A 26,876-nucleotide genomic window follows, 5' to 3' on the forward strand; every position below is an offset into this window, starting at 1 on the left:
GTCTGACACAGTGGGCGCTGTCACCACAGCTGAGCACAAGTTAGATGTGGTGTCCTCCTGCACCACTGCAGTGTGCAGGACAGATGTGGTGGACGGGCTCCCAACTGCAGGCCAGACAGGTGTGGTTTGCCTCCTACTGCAGTGCCGACATCAGGAGTAGGGAAATGGGGTTCAGATGAGGTGGGAAGGACAGAGGGGGAGACAGGGGCTCCACACCATTGGCAGGAACAGGCTGAGCATGTGAGGTGGGGGTGGAAGTGCATGTGGAAGGGGGAGGGCCTAAGCATCTTGGGGATGAGGTATGGGTGTCTGGGTGAACCTGGTGCAGGGAATCGCATTGGAACCTGTGTATTGGTGTCCAGGGGGCTGCAGGATGTAGAGTGTGAGGTGGAAGTCTGTGCTTTTGGTGGTGTCTTTCCCTTCCTGATCCAGGGAGACTTGCGGGTGGGGGCCTCAGTGTCCATGCGCCTGGGGGAGGGTGTCTGTTTTGCAGGGGAACTCCCCTCTGTGCGTGGTGATTTCCTCTTCCCCTTGTGAGTCGGAGCAGATGGGTCTGTGGGGAAGAGGTCAAGGTCACAGCGGAAGAGCAGCTTGGAAATGGGATAGTAGGTGAGGCAAGGGAAGGTGTTTTGGAGGGAGAGGCATCTGAAGAATGCGGAGTGCTTGTGGAGGCCTGTATGTGTGTCTGTAACCCATCCCCTGTGTGTGTGCCATCAGTCCCCGGAGTCTGTGTCCTTGTGAATCTAGATTTTTGCTTGGGTGCCTGTGTGCTGCTTTTGGCTGAGGTTGTGCGTGTGGGTGTGTATGCTTGTAGGGCAGGCAGGGGAGTGGTGACTCTGGATGTGGCAGAGGTAGAAGGGGTGAGGGCCTGTTGGAGGAGGGACACTGCTGCCGTCTGAGTGGAGGCCATGGACTGAATGGTCGGATGTAGGGCTGACATGTTAGCTGAGATGCCCTCCATGTAGGACACCAGTTGGGTCAACAGGTTGGTGTGAGAATGGAGGACACTGGAGGGCATTGATGTCTGCCCTACATGGATCTGTGTAAGTAAGTCCACAGACTCCACACTCAGGGCAGCAGGGGAGACTGGGGCAGGGGGTGCAGTGCCTGGCACGAAGGAGACATGCTCCCTTACACGGAAGCGTCCACGGACATCTGGGACAGGAGCAGATGGGAGGGTGGAGATGGTGGTGGTGGTGAGGCCAAACACGCTAGGTGTTGTCTGGGGGCTGCTGGCACCCGCCTCCACAAGGGAGTCATCACTGAAGCGGGCGTGTTCCTCAGCTGAGGTGGACATAGCAGAGATCTCCTCAGTGTGGCTCCCCTCACCCTTCGTATTACTGGGTCCCTCCGACTCCTCCGCAGCGGACCCAGTCTGGCGCTGTGGCTCCTCATGGTCCGTGGAGCTGTCTCCTCCAGTGTGCGTAGATGTAACTGCAAATCAACAGGGTAAACAGAGAAACATCAGTCACCTGTATTGACATCCGTTTGTGCATCATTTGCAGTAAATTCCCTAAAGTGCCGACACATACTTGTAAAACAGACGTCAGTCTAGTCTGCCAGTAATCCATGTCCCTCATATTCTACATGTCCATGGAGACATCAGTCTGGTGCATGTAGCCAGACACTACTCATTTGTGCACACATGCACCACAGACAGTTGTCTGAACTGCAGGATTTGTGATGGAAATGAGTCAGTAAACACATATACTATCTCCTGCCACTGTTTTTGTACATGTGTCAGGGAAAGGGATTGCCCAAGTAATTGTCAGTCATATGGATATGCTTCCTTCACCACACACCATAATGTGCTCATGTTTTGCTGGACGGTGCCACAATTGAGTGCATGCAAGACAACTTCCATGACTTAAGGATACACTATAGCAAATGCAATAACATACTACAGGGTAGTAATCAGTAATTGCTGCCTTCTGACACTGGGGCAGTGCATCACAAAACCAACAGCCGGCACTGTATCTTAATCATGTAGTTGTGGGGAATAGAAGCCCTGCATCTGTCAAGTGCACATGTTGCCCCACTGCTACCCACATGTTAAGGCTACTGATGATCCCATGTCATACAAATGCCACAGTAGAGTGAAAGCCAGCACAAGTCTGTCAACATGATCACATCACAGTCTGATGACAATGAAGTAGACCTGCCTGCACTTAAATTTTGGATACACCATCAGGCAAAGTCAAGTGGTTACACACCGATGTTTGACCCCATCATGAAGATCCAACAGCTACATGTCAGCTGGTTGCCCACCCAAAAATATGTAACACCCCAGGAGTCTAAAAAGCTAGCCCACTGCACAATGAGACAGAGGCTGACACCTGATTGCACAATGCATTAAATTTACTTGGACACACATGATTAGGAGAACTGAGTGTACACCATGTCCGGGGTAGGCATACCTGACCTGGGCCATGTGCAACATGGGATTAACCTGAACAGTAGGCATGTGTCCATGCATGTGAGACACACACGATGGACATAATTCAGAGATCAGAACATTGTCACACCTGCTGCATGTGTATTTGGGAAACACCCCAGACACATATGGCGAGGCAGAGCATCAAATAGGACACGTATATATGGCCAACACAGAGTGCAAGTCACAAATCTGTCAATATGCAGACACATGTCAAATATTTTCCCACTCATGAAGGCTAATACATTCTGCTGGTAGCAGATGCCGTCCACCACATCAACCTTGGACAACAGCAGCCCCCCCCGCCCCCTCAGTGAGACATGTCACTGTCTGAAAGGGACACACCTGTGTATCCGATGAGGAAGGGCCATTACAGAATTAATGGACATGATTCTAGTTCTTGCAAACAAACTGTGGTAGCGTAACCAGGCTGAAGGAATGCAAAGATCATGTTAGACACAGTTCACAGCCAAGGCCTGCACTTACCCCCTCCTTGCTGCTGTCTGGCCTTCAACAGCCCATCCAGGTCAGGGAAGACTACTGGCAGAATCCGGTGCATGTGGGGGGTCAGGGTCCGGTGTCCGCCCCTACTGCGAGGAAGCGACAGCTTCAGCTGGACTCTAGCAATGCGTCTGGTCCAGCCACGTAGGTCCTGCCACCTCTTCTGGCAGCTGAGGACACGACGCCTGTGGACCCCCACAGATCGAACTGCCTGGGTAATGGTCAGCCAGATCTCCTGTTTCTGAAGGGCATCAACATGTGAGGATGACAAAGTTAAAGGATCATTAACAGACATACATATTTGTGTATCACACAGTTGGATAAACGAACAAGTTACTTACCTTCGGTAACGCTTTTTCTGGTAGATACAATATCTGCCTGTGGATTCCTCACCTTGTGAATATCCCCTTGCGTCAGCAACATTCGGAAATTCTTTTTGTAGCTTCGCGCCGACGTGGACGACGTCACAGAGGCACGGCAATGCGCGCGACTCCGCTGACGTCACCGACACCATAATAGGCCCACGCCGGCGTGATGATATCAGTTCCGCTCTTTTTTCCGACTCCGCTGACGTCACCGACACCATAATAGGCCCACGCCGGCGTGATGACATCAGTTCCGCTCTTTTTTCTGTGCCTTCGAGGCATACGGACGGACCGATGACAGCAGATATATACACAGTATACACAGAACACAATGTCAAGATAACACACACAGTGTGAAGTCAATGCAGGAAAACATATTGCAATAAGCATTTCCTTTTGACAATAAAAATATATACATTACAGTAACCCAGGCGTAGAAGAGTGGACAACGGGGAGGCGGGTGGGTCAGTGATGAATCCACAGGCAGATATTGTATCTACCAGAAAAAGCGTTACCGAAGGTAAGTAACTTGTTCTTCTGATAGATACATCTGCCAGTGGATTCCTCACCTTGTGAATAGAGTCCCACAGCAGTCCCCACTCCCAGAGGAGGGTGTCCACTCTCCTATACCAGAAAGTCCTGGAGGACAGAGCAAAGTGGCCGTCCTTCCTCACCTCGGAATCCAAGCAGTAATGCTTCGCGAAAGTGTAAAGGGAAGCCCAAGTTGCCGCTCTACAAATATTCTCTTCAGGCACACCCCTAGACAAAGCAGATGTAGAAGACTTTGCTCTAGTGGAATATACCCTCTGGAGAGTCCTTACTCGCCAGGGCATAGCAGATCTTAATGCAGAGGATAATCCATCTCGAGTGCGTGCACTTGTGCACCCCCTTCCCCTTCTTGCAGCCAGCAAATCCAAAAACAGCTGGTCATCCAACCTGAACTCTCTTGTACTGTCCAGGTAAAAGCTCACCGCCCTCTTAGGGTCCAAGCGGTGAAGTCGCTCCTCCTCCTTGGAAGGGTGAGGGGAAGATAGAAGGTAGGGAGGGTAATGGACTGTCCTAGATGGAAGGGAGTTACCACCTTAGGCAGAAAAGCAGCCCTGGTCCTAAGAACCATTCGTTCAGCATGAATGGACAAAAATGGGGGCTTTGAACTAAGAGCTTGAAGCTCCCTTACCCTCCTTGCCGAGGTAATTGCCACTAGAAAAATAGTCTTAAATGACAAAAGTCTCGGGGCGTGGCTAGCAGCCGACGATGGCGGCAGCATAGAAGGCGAGCTCCGCAGTTGAAGCGGCCTCCTCGTCAATCCGACTATTGATCCGTCACACTACAATCTCCAGCGGGAAGGTACCGACGCCCAGGACCGGGCGGCACAAACGGGGACAAGCAGAATAAAAATCCGACGACGGGAAGCAAAGTTCAGAGTAATGCCCGCATGGGCCGCTGAGAAGGTTTGGAACCGGGGAGTTGCCTGATGCGGTGAACAGAGAGGAAGTGCTTGACGCTGGGCGAGACGGCACCGGAAGCGCCCGCCCGAAGACGAGCTCGAAACGACGGAGAACTCAGCGATCCAGCGTTGACATCGGCCTTAAGGTGCCCGGGATCGGAGGACCAGACAGCCCTGTTGGCAACTCGGGAGCGCGCCCAGACAGCGTACGGAGGCGGATACCCCGCACCCTCCGGGGCCGGAGCCGCCATCTTGGACGCGGAGCACGACAGAGCCCGGGGTGGGTGACGGAGGGAGTCCCGCACCAGCCGGCGCGGGACCCGAAAGCACCGACGCAAGGCAGCGGAGGTCGGTGCACAGTCCATTGACTACTCGGTAAGAGAGGGCACAGATCCCGAGCCACCCATCGGGCGGGGGCGCAATTACGGACGGTGGCTCGCCGGCGCCTACCCAGACAGTCACCGCAACAAAGGAGCTTCCTCCCGAGCACGGACCCATCTTCACGGGCCCCCGCACCTCATCCGATACAGCAGTGTTGAGTGGGGCCGCGGACTCCCGCGCCGGGGCATAGACACGCACCCCTCGACGCTACTGCTCTGCCACTGGGCGGTGTTCGTGGCAGACGACAGGGTCCCCGCGTGTGGTGTTTGAGGGGTACCACTCACACACCTCAAGAGCCAGACTTATTGGTGACCCCCTACTGTGACCAGAGTGCCGCCGGCGTAAAAACTGCAACAACCGCAGGCAGCGCCCGCCACGGCTGCCCAGTAAGGGACACGGCAGGATCGACTTCAGGGGGCTGCCTCGCACTAGTTATCGTCCCCGCGGGCACCGCGCACCGGGGTGAACGTGGATGCCGGGACACAGCGGGAACACAGACGACGCACCTGCACGCTGTAGACTGTGGGTTGGCGCCTGACTGGGAGAGGCAGAAGGCAAGGATCGTACCCACCAGTGGCTTGGCAGCAAGAGGGGGGCGGATTCAGTCACCCAGCGGACATTGTGATCGGCCGACCCACTAAACGAAGCTGCAGACCTCCACGGGGGTTGCTCCCCGACAGAATCAACACCACTGGTGACATTCTCCGCAACGGGCAGACCCTACGGGACGTGACAGAAGTGACTGCCAGGATGGCCGGCAAGGGGCCGAAAGGCGGTGCCGCACACTCCCGTCTCGAAAAATACGCCTATGACAAAACCACTTCCTCCCCACCAGACGCGAAGGCACAGGCGGGCAAAACCACGGACGCGGCGGGAGGCAAGAAAGTGACCCTGGACGATGTGATGCGGGCCCTCGCCCAGGTGCAGGCAACAGTGGGATCGATCTCAGCGGAAATCACGCTAATACGTGCAGACTTCCATAAGATGACAGAAAAAGTGAACACAATGGAAATAGTGACCAAGTCGTTGGTGGAAGATGTTTCAGAACTGCAGATGAGTATGGAATGGATCTCAAAGGAAAACAAAGAACTGCGTGACAAGCTGGATGACCAGGAGGGGCGCTCGAGACGAAATAACGTCCGTATAATAGGGGTTCCGGAATCGGAGGACACGAGAGCGATGGACCTATATGTAGAAGAACTGATCAAGCAACGCCTCCAGCCCAAGGGTCTCTCGGACTTCTTCACAGTGGAAAAGGCGCACCGAGTCCCCGGGGGACGCCCGAAAACAGGCGCTAACCCAAGGCCGATCATAGCTCGACTCTTTAATTTCAGGGACAGGGATGCGATCCTACAAGCGGCAAGGAACTCACCCCCCATTAGAATCCAGAACTCCACACTGGCATTCTTTCCGGACTATACGGCGGAGGTCGCACGGCGGAGGAGAACATTTTTTGAAGTTAAAAAAGAACTTAGAGCAAGAGAGATTCCCTACTCAATGCTCTTTCCAGCCAAGCTGAGAATAGTGTCAGACAACAAAACATGGTTTTTTGACAATCCGGAGGCGGCTACGGAATGGCTGGAGGGATGGAGGCCGGCGGGCCAACCTCGCCGCTCTAACAGGTCGAACAAGCACCACACTAGCGGATCCCGTCCGGGCTCCCAGTCATCCGGAGGAGAAGCAGAACCACACTCACCTCTGAACGACATACCAGAAACAGAAGACAACGAAGAGCAATGACTTCCTGATGTGGCCTTTTAGGCCAAAAGTAACGCTGACCTGGGGTGCCGCCATGGACACTGGGCAGAGATCCCCCGTGGCAAAGGGAGGGGGCCGCCGACTCCGGAGAGTCCTTCACCCCAGCGAGCAAGTACTATGTTTTGGGTTGGGATCAGGCACTCTGCTGAGTTGGGGGGGCGGGCAGTTCTAAGTCCGTTTAGCAGGGGGGCAGGGTGGGGGGGTGTTGGGGGTTGGGGGGTTTGGCAGTTGATGGAATGTTTCACTGGTCAAGAATGGAAATACATGGCACAGACGCGTAGTGTAGCAGAAATCTGGCGACTCATTCGAACTCAATCAATACGACACTTTGGGACTCACGTGCACAGACACTATGGCACGCATCACACGAGCTGACGCAGAGAGGGGGGTTTCTATAATGGGGCAAGTGACACCGTTGAGCCTCATGACCTGGAATGTGAGGGGTCTGGGAGACAAGGTCAAACGAGGTTTAGTATTGCAGAGTATAAGAAGACTGAGCCCGGCCCTGATCCTATTACAAGAAACGCACTTAACAGGCACAGCGACACAGGCCCTGGACAGGAAAGGCTACCGTATGATCGTCCACTCAGAATTCACTAGGGGGTCACGTGGTACAGGGATTCTAATGCACCACTCCTCAAGATTCATAGTCCAGTCCATGAAAATAGACACGCAGGGACGCTTTGCAGCAACATATGGGCAGTGGGAGGGGAGACCGCTAAATATGGTCTCGGTGTATATTCCGCCGGCACTGCACACGGTTGCACTCCCGGAATTAGGGAAATTCCTTCTGGAACTACCGGAAGGGGACCTTATCTTAGGTGGGGACTTCAACGCGGTGGCGCACAACACACATGACAGATTCCCGATGCGGACTCAGTCTCCAGGGCCCTCCCGGCTGCATGACTTCTTGGAAGCACAGGGCTTGGTAGACCTCTGGAGGCAGTTCCACCCGGACGACCAGCAATACACATATCACTCGGCGGTCCATGATAGTCTATCACAGATCGATTATTTCCTAACACTAGGGCACGACCTCCTCACTATAGATGATGTACAAATTAAACCAAGGGGTGTATCGGATCACTCGCCGTTGACACTGGTTCTTTCCAACCCTGAACAAACCCGAAAACGCATTTACCCGATCTACCCGGGGTACCTTAAAGTGCCTCTAGTAGCCAAAGCACTGAAGAAAGGTACGAGGTCCTACCTCGCAGAAAACGAGGGGTCGGTAGAATCTCCCACTATCCTCTGGGAGGCCTACAAAACGGTTCTTCGAGGGCAGGCGATCTCCACTATCACCAACTACAAGCACACACAGAAACAGGAACTACTAGACCTGGAAGACAAACTTGCCAAGGCCAACAAAGCCCATGAGCTTGGCCCGACGGGGGCCACGTTGCACACACTCCGGCTGTGCCAACAGCGTCATACCGACCATACACGTCGCAGGGTAGTAGATAACATAGCGACGACAGCACACAGGATATACGACATGGGGGAAAAAGCTGGTAGACTCCTTGCCTGGTTAGAGAACAAACGGGGGGACAGAGGGCCATACTGCAATTGAAGGATCCTGCAGGTGTAACTCAGACCCGTCCATCACAGATAGTCGAACTCCTGGCAGACCATTTTCAAACAGTGTACTCCCCTGAACTCGATGTTACGCGGGAGATGGCAGAGGCATCCCTCACGGGAGTACCCACTCGCACCTTGTCACAGGACAACCGAGACGAGTTGGAAACGGATCTGACCGCTGAGGAGATACAGATGGCTATCGCGGCACTGCACTCAGGGAAAGCGCTAGGCCCCAACGGGATACAGATCGAGTGGTACAAAACCATGTCGGAGACGCTTTCTACACCCCTACTTCACATGTTTAAGGACTGTCTGGAACGGGGACAATTGCCGCCCGACCAACGCGCGGCGACTATAATAACAATACCAAAACCCGGCAAGCCACCTGAAGAATGCGGGTCATACCGCCCAATATCCCTCCTTAACGCTGAAAGTAAAATTTTGGCGAAACTACTAGCCAACAGACTGTTGCCCCATCTGGTGCAACCAATCCATCCTGATCAGTCGGGGTTTATGCCACACAGGAGTACGGCGATGAATCTCAGACGATTACATGGGGTGATGGCACGAGCCCCGTTGTTGTCAGAACCAGCGGCGATACTCTCGCTTGACGCCAAAATGGAGTTTGACCTGGTAGAATGGCGCTACCTTTTTGCGGTTCTGGAACATATGGGTTTCGGCCCAAAATTCATAACATGGGTTAGGCTTTTGTACACAAACCCGGTAGCAAGAGTGGCGGCAAACGGTCACATCTCGAGGGAAATACCTTTAGCGAGGGGTACGCGACAAGGGTGCCCACTCTCACCGTTACTGTTCGCCTTAGTGCTGGAACCCTTAGCCGCTATCATTAGGACCACCCGGCTGCTGCGAGGCATACAGTGGGGAGACGACTGGGAAGATAGGATATCACTGTATGCCGACGACATGTTAATTTACCTAACGGACTTAGCAACGGGTATTCCGGTGTTGCTTGCGTTGTGTGAGAGGCATAGAGCAACCTCGGGGTACAGAATTAACTGGACGAAATCGGTGCTTTACATGCTACACGGCACACCGCCGACCCTCAGTACTGATTGTCCATTAATACTAGAGACCGTCTCCTTCAGATACTTAGGGATCCAAATTACACGGGACCACGCAACCTTCCAGGACCTGAACCTTAGGCCGCTGCTCGACAGGTTGAAAGCGGACGTGCGTCATTGGAAAACCCTCCCATTAACGTTACTAGGCAGAGCGGCACTTTTCAAGATGATGGCACTGCCCGTTTCCTATATGTCCTGGAAAATACGCCAGCGATGGTCCCACCGTCATTCTTCCAACAGATATCGACTCAACTGTCTGGCCTACTGTGGGGAAATAAACCGGCTAGGGTCGCGCATTCGAAACTGATTAGAGACTGGTACAGTGGGGGGATAGCACTCCCAAATCTGGAACTATACTATTGGGCAGCTCACCTTAAGGTGATCACCCAATGGTTACATGGTCCGCAAGATGACCCGGCGTACTTAACAGACAGACGGCAACTAGGCACAAACACCCTTCTGGCCCCACTCTACAATAAGGGACTGACGGCAAAGCTGACCGGCCCAACCAAACACACAGTAACGCTATGGCATAAAGCCCAAACACAACTAAAATGGGAGGGAGTGATCACTCGGCTCACACCCTTGTGGGACGCCAAGATCCTGGGTAATCTGAGACACAGTAAAAGTTTTGATCAGTGGGACAACATCGGGATTTCTATGGTGGGGGACTTGTGGACGAAGGATGGGGTGGTTTCATTCGAGACTCTGAGGGCACAATATGAAATGGGCATTAATGAAACATACCGCTATATACAGATTCGACTCGCACTCATGACAGCGATAGAGCCAGGTACTGATGTCCCGGAGTCGGCTCCGTTGGAAGACCGACTACTCACAGACTACATGGAGGCCAGTGCTACTTCCCTCACCTACCGTAAACTGATAAACAATCTACCCGACCCGTTGCAGAAACTGAAAGAGAAGTGGGAGGACGAGATAGGGGAGTTAGATGAGACGAATTGGAATGCAGCTCTGGCATCGCCCAAAGAAGCCGGTATCTCGGCAAGATTTAGGCTAGTTCAATTTAAAATACTACACCGAGTATATTACACTCGCACGACTCTACACAAAATCCCAAGAGCAGATAACCCATACTGCCTAAGACACTGTGGGGAGGAGGGCACACTGTTCCACACCCTATGGTCTTGCCCCAGCTTGGTGGACTACTGGCGGCGAGTGACACGCACGGTCGCCCAGACTTTACGAATCCCAATCACACCGGACCCGAGGGTATGTTTGTTACATGTGTGGGGCCCAAACAACTTGACTCCGCATGGAAGGAAATGGTTGGTCATCGGCATGATGTTGGCAAAGAGAGACATAGCACAGAAGTGGGGGGCATCAGAAACACCGACACTAGCACAGTGGTGCAGAAACATGGACATGCTTATGATGGTAGAGAGGGCGGTCTATCAACAAAGAGCTAACCCACGTAAATGGAACAAAATCTGGTCACCTTGGAACACATATAGGTGGGATCTGTGTGACCCATTGCCAGAAGAGGAGGACATAGATAGTTCAGGGAAGGATGACCATATGGAGTAGGGGTGGGACGGGAAGTGGAAGAGGGCGGTGTCGGGAGGGGCCCTAAGGACTCCAGTGCTCTCAGGGATGAGATGATAGTTATACAAACTGTGATACGGAGAGCTTTGACCGCTATACTGCTTTTACTTAACGTATCGATGTACTGATTGAATTGTGCCAAACCTCCATTCAATGACCTTTACAGTTGAGAGTTATTTACATAAAAATAAAAAGTTGCGTTAAGGGTTGGATGTAGCTGAATGTTGAAGCTGCACCGACGAATGTACACTCTTGTGACTATGACTATATGAATGCAACAATAAAACAATTTTTAAAAAAACGAAAAACGACAAAAGTCTCAAGGGACACTTGTGTAAAGGTTCAAAAGGCGAACCCATCAAGAACGTAAGAACAAGGTTCAAGTCCCATTGAGGCACAATAAAAGGTGTAGAAGGAAATTTATTGGTAAGGCCCTTAATGAATCGTAATACAATAGGAGATTTAAACAAAGAGGGCTGGTCCGGGGACAAATAACCACCGCAAAACCCTGCTGGGCCAAAGAAAGTGCAAATTGAAGTATATTGGACAAACGAGCCCCTAAAGGGTCAATGGACTGCTCCCCACACCAAGTAACAAATGTAGACCATCTATAAGAATAAATGGACTTGGAGTCACGCCTGGCCGATAAGATGACATCCACCACATCGTGTGGGAGAGAAAAAGAAATCAGGTTGCCCTGCTCAATCTCCAGGCATGAAGGTGTAAGATCTGGAGATGGGGGTGTAGAACCTGCCTCTCCATCTGGGAGAGGAGATCTGCCCTGTGAGGGAGACGGAGGGGAGGGCACTAGGAGAGGTGGAGAAGGTCTGTGTACCACACACTTCTTGGCCAATCCGGGGCGATCAAAATAACTTGGGCCCGGTCTTGGCGAATCTTCCTCAGAACCCGAGGAATCAAGGGTATGGGAGAAAACGCGTAAAGGAGTTGCGGGCGCCAACTCAACTGAAACGCGTCCCCCAAGGCTCCCTGCATCGGAAACTGGAGGTGGCAGAATGACGGGCAGTGAGCATTCTCGCGAGTGGCGAACAGGTCCACCTGAGGAGTCCCCCATGTCCGAAAGACATAACGAACTACCTCTGGATGGAGCCTCCACTCGTGGTTGGCGGAGAACTGCAGACAGACTTTCTGCATGAACGTTCAGTACTCCGGCCATATGATTTGCCATCAGACAAATCTGATGGTCCTGAACCCAGGACCAGAGACGCAGAGCCTCCCTGCTGAGACACTGCAGCCCCACTCCTCCCTGCTTGTTGACATGCCACATCGCGGTTGTGTTGTCTGTCAGGACTTGAACTGACTGACCGCAAAGGGAAGGGAGGAAGGCCTTGAGCACTAAACGTATAGCCCGCAACTCTAGAAGGTTGATGTGAAGCAACCTTTCCTCTGGAGACCAAAGACCCTTGATCTCCAGATCCCCCAGATGAGCACCCTACCCTAGAGTGGATGCATCCGTTATAAGTGTGGCCACCGATGGAGGTAGTTGAAAAGGCTTTCCTTGTGACAGATTGCCTTCCACGCTCCACCAAGACAGATCCGCTGCAGTTTCTCTCGAGATCCTCACTGACTCCCTGAGATCTCCGCTGTGTTGATACCACTGCCTGCGGAGGCACCACTGGAGTGCCCTCATGTGCCAGCGTGCATGGCTGAGCAACAGAATGCAAGAAGCCATCAGACCGAGCAGACGAAGGACCTTCAGGACTGGAACGACCGCTCCATTGTAAAATAAAGGAATCATTTCCTGTATGTCGCGAATCCTTTGAGGAGGAGGGAATGCACGACATACAGTAGTGTCCAGTACCGCACCTATGAACAGGTTGCGCTGGGAGGGCCCCAGGTGAGATTTGGGTACATTTATCGAAAAGCCCAACCTGTGCAACAACTGAGTTGTCTCCTGCAGATGATGGAGCACTATCTCTGGAGATTCTGCTTTGATCAGCCAATCGTCCAGATACGGGAATACCGGTATCCCTGATCTTCTGAGATGTGCAGCCACCACAGCCATCACCTTGGTGAAGACTCGAGATGCAGTAGTAAGACCAAATGGAAGGACCGCAAACTGGTAGTGTTGCGATCCAACCGTGAAACGGAGATACTTCCTGTGCGACTTCAAAATGGGAATATGAAAATACGCATCCTGTAAGTCGATTGACACCATCCAGTCCTCTTCCAGCAGCGCTTGAAGAACCTGCGCAAGGGTGAGCATCTTGAACTTCTCCTGCTTCAGGTAAAGATTCAAGATCCTGAGATCCAGGATTGGACGAAGTCTGCCATCCTTCTTGGGGATCAGAAAATACCAGGAGTAGCATCCCTGACCCCTCTCCTGCTCCGGAACCACCTCTATCGCACCTTTTCTGAACAGTGCCAGGACTTCTTCATGCAGGAGCAGCAGGTAGTCCTCCAAACAATAACCCTGGCAAGGAGGGTAATTTGGGGGAAATTCCTGAAAGGGAACCCAATGATCTGATGTAATCAATTCCCAATCTCGCAGAAAATGGGTAAGCCGACCCCCCACTGGACCCACATGATCCAGAATGGCAGATCTAGGGCTGCTTTGCTGCGTTGGCAGGAGGTTGGGAAGGGGAAGAGGAGGAGGCTTGGCGACCTCTAGGACGAGCTCTTTGCCTGCCCCTGTATGACTTGTACAGCGTATTTTGCTGCTGCTGAGGCTGCTGATGTGATTGTTTGTAGGCCCGAAAGGAAGATCTGCCAAATCCTCTGAATCGCTTTCCAAAAGAGCCCATGGTCAGAAGGCCCAAAGACTTTGCCGTCGCTCTGCTGTCTTTAAACCGCTCTAAAGCAGCGTCAGCTTTTTTTTCCAAACAACCCTGACCCATCAAAGGGCAAATCCATCAAGGCAGACTGAACATCCACAGAAAAATCTGAAGATTTCAACCACGCAGCTCTCCTAGTGGCCACTGAAGAGCCCATCACTCTCGCCACTGAATCAGCCGTGTCCAGCCCACTCTGGATTACCTGCCTTGCCGCCACCTCCTGAGAATCCTTCCTATCGTTCTCAGGAATTTTAGGCACCAATTGTTTGACGGAATCCATCAAAGCATGGATGTATCTACCCATCAGGCAAGTTGCATTTGTAGAATTAAGCGCCATGCTGGCTGAGGAAAAGATTTTCTTTGCCGCCTGGTCTTACTTCCTTGCTTCCTTTTCCCCAGGAACCTGCGGAAAAGCACCCCTAACCTTCTTTGAGGCAGGCAGCCTGCACAACCAAACTCTCTAGCAGGGGGTGCGTTGACAAAAAGTCCGGGTCACCAGGTGCTACTCTATATCTTCTCGCATCCGCCCTTGAAACAGCAGGAGCTGTCAGAGGCTTTTTCCACACCTCATAAATAGGCTCAGCCAAAGCGTCATTAAATGGGAGCAGTGGTTCAATAACAGAAGAAGGCGAGTGAAGGACCTCAGTTAGAATGTTAGACTTGTATTCAGCAGTAGGCAGAGTAATGTTCAACAAGTCTGCAGCCTTCTTAATAACAACGTGATAAGGTATTATATCCTTGGAAGGTACATCAGATACAGAGGCCAAATCCCACTTAGGAGACCGTTCAAGACCACTAGCCTCTCTCAGGTCATCAAAAGGATCCTCCGAATCCTGCAGTTCATCCTTCTCCAAATTTTTATCACAATACCTCTCCTCTTCCAGAAGCTTCTGTGCCTCACGCCTCGACCTCTCCTTCATAAATGAAGTTGGCGGATCCGGGACTGACTCCACCGGAGCCGGAGCCGACGCTGAACTCGAAGTCGGAAGAGGCAGCTTAACCCGAGGACGAGCTGGATTCGGCACCGGACTCAAGGGTATCGGCGTCGATGGATTCGGCATTGAAGGCTTCGGCGTCGAAGGCTTCGGCTGAACCGGAAAATGCCAATGCGGAGCTGGAGCCGGCATGAAAGGCATAATAGGCGCAGGAGCATAAGCCTGGGGGACGCCCACATTAAATGCTAATGGACCCGTTGGACCAACCGGTGCACCAAAGGGGTACATTGCCCTGGAGTAAACGCCATACATGGCATTCAGGAACTGGGTAGGATCCTGACCTGGAGCCGGAAAGGCTTGATAAAAGCCCCCAGGTTGCTCTTGAGGGAGCGGAGTCTTCTCAACCTTGGCCTCCACCTCAGGCTGGTGCACCGGGGTCGACGAACCCGCAGGCAACAAAGCCTCACCCTTTCTTTCGAGAAGGATTCGGCAACTGCTTCGGTGACACAGGCAAATCCGCACGCGAAGCCTCACCCTCGGAGACCTGTTCTTCCGAAGCCGAGGCCACCGCCTCCTTCCGAAGTAACTTCACCTGTGACTTCGGCCTTGAACTCGAGTCTTTCTCAGAGTGATGGCGAGATTCATGACTCCTCTTTTTATGCTTCTACCTCGAAGACCTCGAAGCATGCGCCAAGTTCGTGACCTCGAACTCTTTTTATCCTTTTTGTTCTTCAATTTCGCTACGAGGAGTTTAGTCTCCCTCTCCCGGAGTGCCCTCGGAGTCATCTTTTTACAAGAAGGACAATCTTCGACGTCATGATCGGAGCTCAAGCACCAAATGCAGCACTCGTGTGGATCAGTGATAGACATCATCTTGCCACATTCTCCGCATGCCTTAAATCCAGTCTTCTTCGTAGACATCACGACAGAAGACAAAGAAAACACCAGTAGAAATACAAAGTAACAAAGGTACTATACAGCTACAGACGATCCCTTGAAAACTGTTAGCGTCGGCGACGCGGAAAAAAGGGAACTGATGTCATCACGCCGGCGTGGGCCTACTATGGTGTCGGTGATAATAATAATATAATGATAATTGATAATTTTTCAATACTCTTTTTTGAACCAATGATTCATGTTTAGACAGCAATTTACATGTCTAGCTTAGGATAACGATACATTGTATGTTTAATTTGAAATGTATAAACAAAATGTTTGAAGCAATGACATTTTGAAGAAGATTACAATAATCAAACTTGTTAAAGCAAGTAAATAGGAGTACTTTTCAGTTTACATAGGCAGTTGGAGTTCTGCCCCAGGTAGTGCGGGTAGGGTCTAGTGACTTGCGTCACTAGTCCATATTCATTCACTTGTGGTGTGTTTGGCAGACCAGATCATCTCCCATGTATGTGTACGTTTTCCGGGAATCTGCCCATGACGCATACATAATGAGGATTCGTCGGATCCCCCAGCTGATGTCCCAGCTCATGAATGAGTGTGCCTGGCTTGTTGGTGAGTCAAGTTGTCAGTGTCAGTTGTGTGATCATTGTCTGTCACGGTGTCCCCTGTTTTTGCTTAACTGATCATTTTTATTTGATAAATCTAGGAGACTCTGGATACCCAAACATGCCCTGGTTGCTGACACCACTTAGGAACCTGGTCGCACCTGCTGATGTCTGTTACAACGGGGCACATGGGCAGACCAGGCATGTGATTGAGCACACATTTGGGCTGCTGAAGAAGAGATTCTGCTGCCTAGATCGGACAGGAGGTACCCTTCAATATTCCCCAGAGAAGGTATGCAAAAACATTACAGTGTGTTGCATGCTTCACAATAAGGCTGTGAGGAATAAGCTACCGTTCATCCAGGATGACAGGGACCAACATCCTCCATCATGGGAGGATCCAGGCCTGGTGCACGTTGCCAGTGATGAGGAAGAGGAGGTGGATGCCAGGAGCAGCTCATTAACAACTTCTTTACTTGAGTGTAAGTATGCAAAGATGTCTGATGATGCATTTCCTAAGCGTGATCTGCGTATGTAGGACAATATGTTGTGATGTGTGTGGGTATGCTAATTTACAGGTTCATTGCCATTGTACAGTGTATGTTGAGTTATGAAGGTCTCCACTACATTGTTGAAATTACTCCTAGCTTTTGGTCAGAATTTACAATGGACAATAGTGAGTCAATATTTGGATATGTCATCATGGCACGTTGTATTTAAGACTGTACTGTTTCTACTTCACATTGGCTGTTGTGTGGGTACACACAAAGCTGTCCCATAATGGATTTTCAATTTGGACCAGTACTCTCTGACAGACAATTTTTTGGGTCAGATTTGTCATTTCTTTTGTTTATTTGGATACTTGGAACTGTAATCAGTTTGCTTTTGTGTTGAGCAGAGCTTCTGCCTGTGTAATAAACCTGTTACATACATTGATGTTTGCCTTGTCTGTTGCAAAAATATGCTACAACCGTGTATATAAGGTTTTTCTGCCATGGTGTTCATTTCATAAGACAATGGTCTATGTTTGTGTGCTTCAATGGTTTAATTTGACAACAGTGTGTGCAATGTTTAAATGTTGCATGTGCTATGTGTGTTGTGCTGACCTTGTGTGCCTATCTCTGGTATGTGTCAAGTTATAATTCTTCATGAGGCGGTAGATGAATTGTAAGCTGGTCCCTAGGATCATGCTGTATTATGCTAAAGTAACCGGAGCCAAGCTAACATTATAGCTTTGTGTGTGACATTTTAGTACACATTCTTTCTATGATTGTTGTGCAAGATGCCTTTGAGTCCACATGAGATCATGTTGGTACTGTTGAAGCGCTGCACCACAAGGTTGAAAAACAAGACTCTTTGTAATTGTAAATCTGGTCAGCACGGATAGTTTAGCCATGAAATGGTACAGTTTTTAACACATAAGTGGAATACTTGCATTTTATGGAAGATTTCCAGATATTGATATACTGGGTACTGGGTGGTGGTATCATCATGCATCTTCTGTATCTTTTGTTGAGCCGAGACACTAGAGGTAGTGGGTCTTTGGATTGTGTGTTCTGATGTGCAACAAATGTCCAACCATCCTTCACCAACGGCCTATTTTGTTGTGCATACTTCTGTATTAGAAGAATTCCTATCACAGAACTCATGCACCTCATTGAGAGACCGTGCCAGGTGATACTGATCCTGATTTAAAAGTGGGTACAGTGGATAATTCACAGATGACACAGGGATTGTGTGAATATGAATTTATTAATGTGCATGTGAAAACATCTAACAGGTAAAGGTGATTGCATTCCCAATTTTGAAATCCACAGTTCCTAGAGGAGTTGAAAGTGTTAGATGAAAAATCTTCTGAGCAAAGTCCACAGTCAATTTGGCATTTAGTCCAACTTAAACTCTCCACCCGATGTGGGAGAGTCCAGGGACTGTCAACAAGGTGAATGATTTGCACACAATATAGGATATCCAGAGCATTTCTTTTGTTTCTGGGAGGGATGCATGTCCATCAGTCTCTCACTTGCCATCGTTCCTTGGACAGCCCCTCCTCTTCTTTGGTGGGGTGGGACCCTCAGTATCAGGCGGCTGCGGTGGAGGGGACTCTACGCCAGACTCCTCATCCCTCCCTGTGGCAGTTGTCGATGTTGAGGCAACAGGTGTGGAGTGCACGCGGGGAGGTGGGGTAATGTTGGTGGTTATCTGGCATAGGTATGCATGTATGTATGTTCCTATGCACCGCAGTGAGATTGTCCATTTTCGACTAGTTGTACTCCATATGGTACATGTGTTGGTCCATATGATTGTCCATCCGGTCGAAATGTGCAGCCTGCTGATGTTTTATGTTCCTGATCCAGACAACCTGGCCAAAGTCTCCGGTACATTCACGATATACATCGAAAATGCCTTCTAACTCTGGGTCAGCTTGATTTCTGACACCAGCTGTGGTACGTATCCTCTCACCATGCACCCTCACACCATTCCTTAAGCTACCCGCACGGACATTGCCTGGCATTGCACGCACTGACAGCTCCTGTCCTCCTTCATTGTTGGCAGGGCTGGTATTTCCTGCCAAATCCTGATTGGGTTGTCTTGCTGTGCTCCCAGGGTTTTGTTGTCCGGCTGTGTCCGTGGGGATCCGGGGCGCCTGGATGTTACATGATTGGTTGTTGGAGCTGCTGATCATAGTGGTGCCACATGCTGACCCACACCGGAGGTGTCAGATTGGTTCCCATCGCCCGAGAAGAGAGAGTCATCCCCACTGGAGGTCTCAGTGTCCGAAGTTGTGCTGGAGCTGCTGGTGGACTCAGATTCTTTTTTACATGATGCCCTCTGTTTTGGAGTGCCTGTGGATAGTAGAGAGACACAATGTTAGTTGTGTATTTTTAGATGTTATGGTGTCATACACCAACAAATGTGTAGATGTTGTGGATAATGTACTTATTTCTACTCATCAGTCGTCACAGACACTGAGATATGCATTAATTGAACATTGTTATTTTTTAATCATGTGCTTTACTGAGCATGTCCAGCTCTGTGCATCAATGTGCATGTATTGTTATCCTTGACTGTTCGTAGTAATTATTTGTCAAGTGTCACACTGGGCATGAGCCAGTTGTGTTGTTATTTGACACATCAGTGTTTTTACAATGACATACATACTGTACCAGATGTGATGCTTAGCAGGAATTGTGCATCTGTGCTTGTCTTTGTGAATCATTGTCACTGTTACATTGTAGAGGTGACATGCAAACTCACTCTTCTGAATAGTTACACAACAAGGCTCGTGGACGACGTAGGGTATAGTAGGGCGCACTAATAGGGATAGTTCTCTGATAATAGTATTAATTAGCACTCCACCAGCTACTGGGGCATCGTCCCAACCCCAGACTAGACATACACATATACAAAAAAGAAAAGCTGGGAGTACTGTATTTATCTCAGAAACAATCAGGTATTTAATCATCAAGGAAAAACACAAATAGATCATAAGTCAGAAAATATATATTGATATATCGATTCTGAATTACACCATTTTCTGGCATAATCATTAGTGAAGTGTGGACTCAATTGATGTATATGATCAGTAACAGTTAATGCGAAAATAAATGTTTTATTTATTATGTCTAATGCTTATTGTACACATTCTGGGGTATCTAGCAGAGGCCAACTGTGGTTTATTAATTTATTCTATTGACACGAGCACCTTGCCCTGCCCACATCTAGGCACTACGGCCATGAAATGTGTGATATAGTGCTTGAATACTGAGATGTTCTCGTGTCTCATGTCTCATGTCTTCATAACATATAGAAAGATTTCCTGATTAGAGATATACTCTCTAGCACGATTAACCTTAATTCAGTACAGTGTAGGTTCGTTTCAAGTCCTTCTGTATATATAGAAGCATTCATGAGTATAGATATACTCACCAGCACGAGTAATCTTAATTTAGCGCAGTGCAGGTTCGTTTCAAAATCAAAATATTTGAACGCAGGTAAAGGCATTACAAATGGCAACACACAACTCGGGGAAGGTATACATAGAAATAATATGGTAGCGGAAGCAGTTATTCACGAAAGGAAGTCGGGTCTAACCAGTCCCGGTGGTATTTAAGAATTTGATGTTTTGAATGTAATCGTTATATCTTACTGTTAGATCGGGTTGGTGTTCGAATTAACACTTAGTTGTGGACTCGAACATGTTATGATACTTCTGCGCATGATCAGAGCGGACCTTAATGGAAACTCGTCTAGTTAGATGAACCCTCAGCTACGCATGACCGGAAATCATGGCAGCAATAACAGGAAACAATTCGGCTAACAGACCGATTTGGAAACCCATATAACAGACTAAAAGCGAGTTGCGCATGAGCGGAAATGAAAAGCAGCCGGAAATATTGACGATAGCGGACCTCACGGGGAACTTCTACTGTTACACAGATGGGTTGAATTAGGTTGCGCGCAAAACAGAGCGTGCTGTGATTGGTTATTGGCGTCTTTTTAGGCACAGGGAGTCCTCGGCACTTTACCTTTGGGATTTATCGTACCCGGTTGGTGTGGAGATGAGGATGAACATGAGGCCATGTTATTAAGGGTAAGCAGAGAGGACTAGGCAGAACTTTGGTAAATGGATTAACTCAGAGGGATGGGACTAATAGAGCTACATAATTTGTTCATTTCTCGTTTTTGTAGAATGGATTTATTCAGAAGGAAGTGATAGGAATACTGCTTAACAGATGTGAATAATTCCTGTTGCGGCATTACACTGAGTTGGGGTGAGTGAATAGGAAGGTCTGAGTTCTTTATTTTTCATGATGGATTATGGAGTAACTCAATACATGAAGGTTTATTAATTTTTCTAGGTTTGACATTTCATTGGCAGAACAGTTTTTAAAGAACTCTCGATTTAAGAAATAAGGGATAAATCGATTTGAGAGAAGCATTGACCTAGTGGTTTATAAGGTAGGAATTCCTATAGTTGCAACATGCAATTATGAATGACGTGGTTACTTATAAGTATTAGAATATTCGAATAGTGAAGGTGAAACTGTGTAGATATAAAGCACATTTGGGTAATTGATCGGTTTTCCTCTTTTCTGCCTTACCTCAGTTCATTACTAACATATCGGTACACTGGTGAAGAATCGGCCTCTTGTATCAAACTGCCTTGATTTAAGGTTCAGAATTCAAAGCCAAAGACAGAGGAGCCTTATTATAATTGTACGAGGTGAGCTGTTCATTCATGATTTTCTCACTATACGCACGCTACAGTTGGCCAGCTTTTTATCCCAGAATGCAGGTGTAGTTTTTATGTAAAAAGAATGAGCTGCAGATATCGGTTTCGTATGAAATATAGGCGAACAGTCCCGCAAGTTTCTAGTAGTGTAATATTCATGTGTTGAATTTTCTGTTATTACTACCCGGCACAATGAGCTGTTTTTTATCAATAGTAATATAATGATTTGGTTTTGTGTTTAGAATATCATTGCTTAAGATGGTACATATGTACTGATGTGATTGTATTATATGTTTGCACTTGCAGCCCTGATGACGTCCTGCCTCTAGGACGAAACGCGTCGGCTGCTCAACATCACGAAAGACAAGAATTCGATTGTTTTTGTGATTGTAATTTGTATATCAATATATATTTTCTGACTTATGATCTATTTGTGTTTTTCCTTGATGATTAAATACCTGATTGTTTCTGAGATAAATACAGTACTCCCAGCTTTTCTTCTCTTTCTTTTTTGTATATGTGTCACTCTTCTGAATATGTGTCAGCATTTGATGATTTTGCTTGGATAAATGTGTTAATGTGAACAATCAATGAAATCACATGTGTAACCTCGAATGCAATTGCAACGCATTTCTTCTGACAAATGCATTGTTACATGGCAGTCTATTGAAACACAGGTAATTACATTGACATGCTGTAGGGGAGTCACTAACAGGAGTTGTTGTATTATGTGATAAAAGTATGATCTGACATTCCCTAATGTTGCCCACACTGGACTTGCAATTGTAAATAGTATAAGTTTGAACTCCTGCGCAGAGCCTACAGCAAATTTGTGTGATGTTTTGGATTGTGATGTTCTGCTATGTCACAACATGGTTGTTGTTATGCCAGTGTTGTTTTAGCATTGTTTATAAACGTATGCAAAGTGAGAAGACATAATTGTGTTGATATTTCTCATCACTTTGCACACATCTAAAAATCTTGCTGGAGTACATTTTGTTGTTGCATATTTTTGCACATGATCTCTTCTTGTACATTCTACTTGTTCTCCGTGGACAGAGAAGATTCCCAAGGATGTTCATTTGCCTTCATGGTCATAGCTGTGAGGTACAGTGTGTTTAGTGCTTGAGTTAGACTGTGTTGACTTCTACCCCACTTTCCAATGTCAGACAGACCAGCTTACTCATCATTGTCAGAGGATCAATGACAGTGAGGGTGGTAGTTTTCAAGGATGCTGACACCGCTGACTGATGTTGAGTTAAAATGCAAATCACAACAATGCCTTGTGCACATGACACAACGCATGAGTGTCAGCCATCTTGCATTACACCTCACATCTACTGTCCATAGGCATTATCCCTGATGTGTGTTTATTTGTGTGTGTTTTGTGTTATGTGGTGTGACTGCTAATTAGAGTTTGTCCTGTCCTCCACACACATTTGTAGCATGCACATCGAAGGCACATGTGACTGATCTTTACCTGTCAGTGTGTGGAATGTACAGTTACGGTTATGGTCTGTAGTTGTGTGAGTAGGCCAAGGACTGGCAGTTGATTTTTTCCAAATTTTGTACATGATGGCCCTGTGTAGCCATCTTGACAGGGCATTTGCATTCACTCCCAGGGACAGCATATTGACAGGTGTGTTCTTGTGGGATGGGGGGGGACTAGTCAGTGCTTCCACTCCTCCTCCCACCCAGGAAAAATGGGTCAGCATGTTCCTGGGTTCCATGACAGTGTGTACAGAGTCACCTTCAAGATGTCTAACAGTGGTGCCTGCAGTCATGTTGTACGCGACTGCCAACAGGGCCTTGTGTTCCCCACACCCATGGCCAGTGTCAGCCATCTAGACAGGGCATTTGCATTCAATCTCAAGGACAGCATAGTGACAGGTGTGTTCTTGTGGGACAGGGGGGGACTAGTTATTGCTTCCACTCCTCCTCCCACCCAGGACAAATGGGCCAGCATGTTCCAGGGTTCCATGACAGTGTGTACAGAGTCACATTCAAGATATCTGACAGTGGTGCCTGCAGTCATGCTGCACCACTGGCAGCCGGTCCCAGCACTGCTAGGGTGGCGGGCGGACGGAAATCCGCCCGCCATCCTAATGGGCCCCATAGTGTTTAAAAAAAGAAACGCTCCAGGAAAACACGAAAAATTATTAAATACTACTACACACTTCTTAATAAAATAAAACGCTATATTCTCCAAAACGCGATGCCGATAACAAAACCTACAAAAAGAGAAAGAAACATACCCACCCACACAAACATACACATACAGTATATTAAACAACATATATAAACACTCCATATTAAATAAACATACATTTAGAAACATAGCATTACATTTCTACACTAGGCCGCAAAAACAAAACCTCGAACTCTCGCTAAAATACAACTACCAAAACGCACCAAAAACACAACAACCTACCACTACACATACTAACTACCACTTAACAACAGGAACTTATTAGCAAATATTTATTTATTTATTTAGAAGTTTTCTATAGCGCTAACAAGACCCTAAGGTAGCAGAGCGCTTTACAGTAAAGGGAATGAAAAAAAAAAAAAGTGAACATGACACGTAACAAATAAAAGCGATCAACGAAAGACAATTTGGAAGGAGGAAAAGTTCGTACAGCAGGACTTCTTGGTAACAGGGTTCAGAGTTACCACATAGTTCTGGGATGCTTGCTGATCCTAGTTACCCACAACCTAGGGAACGGGTAAGGAACAAGGATTTGAGTTGGCTCTTGAATTCCGCATAAGACGGTATGGTTCTGATGTGGGGGGGGGGTGGAGTTCCATACTTTAGGGGCATTTCCTGTGAAGGAGCAGTCTGCAGTTTTCTTCTTTCTGGTTTTTGGTAGGATGAGCAGCAGGGAGTTGGAGCTTCTCAAATTTCTAACTTGGCCTTTGAGCTTGTTTGCCAAGTATTCTGGTTTGCCGGTGTGGAGGGCCTTGTGGGTTAGGCAGGCCGTTCTGAAGGTACTACGCATTTCCACAGGGAGCCATTCGAGTTCTTTGAGTGCCGGGGAGATGTGGTCAGATTTTTTGCAGCCTGTGATCATTCTCGCAGCCACGTGAAGTGTTGTTTTTAGTGGGGCCAGGTGCCATTTGGGGATGCCTGTTAGGATTGAGTTCCCATAGTCCAGTCTTGATAGAACTAGAGATTGCGTGGCTAGTTTGAGGTCCTTGTTGGGAATGTAAGGTTTGATTTTGTTCAGAAGTCTGAGGTTAAAGAATGCACTTTTCGCCGAGTTCTTGATGTGATTTGTCAAGGTTAGTTTGGGGTCTAGGGTGAAACCCAGAGATTTTACGGAGTCAGCTAGCGTGAGATTACCTTTAAGAGCATCGATCGACTTCAGCCACTCGGTGATTTGAGGGTTGTCTTCTTTGTTTGAGATGAGAAGTGTTTCAGTCTTGTCGGGATTGAGTTTCAGGTGATTCTTTGTCAGCCAATCTTGAACATCTTTAAGGACATCATTTAGTCTGTGGATGTCATTGAGAGAAGAGGTTTCCAGGTAAATCTGCGTGTCATCCGCGTAGAGGTGGAAGTGGATGTTGGCATTCCTGAGTAGCTTGGCGAGCGGTTCCATATAGATGTTAAAGAGCTGAGGAGAGAGCACTGATCCTTGAGGGACACCCTTGTTGACTTGCTAGGTTTCGGAGGTGAAGTTCTTCATTTTTATTATTTGCGAGCGGTTATGTAGAAAGGAGGAAAACCATTTGAGTACTACCTCGCCGAGGCCAGCTCTTACTTGAAGTGTCTTCATGAGGAGCTTATGGTCCACTGTGTCGAAAGCTGCAGAGAGATCAAGGAGTATGAGGAGGCAGCACTTGTCTGCGTCAAGAGAGCCATGAATGTCGTCTATGATGTTCAGCATCGGGGTTTCTGTGCTGCGGCCTTGTCTGAAGCCGGATTGGAGGGGGTTTTATATATAATAAAAAGGTAGTAAATAAAACTTAACGTCATAGATGCGACACAACATATAACCGCAAGCTTCTCCCCTTTGAAACGACCCAAAACAACAGTGAGCGGTTAAAAATAGTCCCTGTTAAACAAAAATGCCTGCTTAAATGATTAAAAACATACTAAATAAATATAAAACAAAGGAAACAGATAAATAAACCATTTTTTATTTTCTAAAAATATTACAACAATGTACTTATTTTTATAAAATTATTTAAAAAAATCATGTATTGTTAAATTATAGTAATAATTAAAATAAAAAATATTTATTATTATAATTACTTATTAAATTGTATAATTTACAATGTATATCTAAAAATGCATACAATGTGTTAAGTGTTAGAAATATAATTTAAGCTTTTGAAAATCATACTTGTATAAAATGCTCAAATGTAGTAATTAATTATATTAATCAAAAATTATTATTATTAATTAAAAATATATACTGTTATAAAATATATTATATTATGTTTGTGTTATTTTATGTGAAAATATGTATTATGTGATGTATTAAACATACAAAAGCATTCATCAATATTTTGTAAATGTTACAAATACAAAAATCATACTGTAAAAACATGTAAAAATGTATTTTCTTACACAAATGTTATAAACAAAAATATATAAAAATATTTCCTAATAGAAAAATATTATACCTATGTTTTGAAATGTAAAACATGGAAAAACATGTGTTAAAAAATATTGTATGTGAATAAACATATGTATACTAAATATTTCATTTTCATGTATTAAAAATATATATTTACTTTCTCTGTTTCATCAATTGTATAATAGTACCTCAATAAAATATATTTTTCCCTAACATTGTGATTAATAAATAATAAAATTATCTTAAAAAATAGTGTTATTCTTTCTCTATTAAATATTTTTCATTATTTATGTTCCTAAATATATATTTTAATGCAATGTCTATATTTTATTTATCTAAAAATACCATTTCAATATATATATAGCTTGAATGTACTTACTATTCAATGTTTAAAATGCTGTACAGTAAACATATTTAATTTACTACTCCCACTCTAAATAATATTAAGTCAGGGAAGGTGTTTCTCAGTAAAAATATATAAATTTCTATTTCCAATCCAGTCAATATGAAGTCAGGGAAGGTGCTGGACACTGAAGATATATAATTTACTATTTCCACTCCACCCAATATTAAGTCCAGGAATGTGCTGGACACTAAACATATGTAAATTAATATTCCTACTCCAGTCAGTATTAATTCAGGGAATGTGCTGGAAACTAACCATATATAAATTACTATTCCCGCTCCAGTCAGTATTAAGTCAAGGAAGGTGCTGG

The 26,876-nt window shown here is 47.2% G+C and overlaps 1 protein-coding gene across 14 annotated transcripts in view; it reads right to left on the reverse strand.

Annotated features, from left to right (window-relative positions):
• Nucleotides 1-26,876, reverse strand: part of LOC144752260 (uncharacterized) — a 413,494-nt gene that overhangs the window by 106,173 nt on the left and 280,445 nt on the right. For 3 of the 14 annotated variants that reach the window (XR_013594107.1, XM_078640287.1, XM_078640283.1), the window contains one exon: nucleotides 18,087-19,187. The exons of the other annotated variants lie outside the window; for them this stretch is intronic. Coding sequence is in view for 1 of the 3 variants with exons in the window: in XM_078640287.1 (XP_078496413.1) it covers nucleotides 18,996-19,187 (192 nt within the window). In the remaining 2 variants the exon portion in view is untranslated. Of the gene's footprint in view, nucleotides 1-18,086; nucleotides 19,188-26,876 lie in introns of those variants that run through there. 14 annotated transcript variants of the gene reach the window in all.

The sequence above is a fragment of the Lissotriton helveticus genome, chromosome 1_1 (assembly GCF_964261635.1).
Source record: "Lissotriton helveticus chromosome 1_1, aLisHel1.1, whole genome shotgun sequence".
NCBI lineage: Eukaryota > Metazoa > Chordata > Amphibia > Caudata > Salamandridae > Lissotriton > Lissotriton helveticus.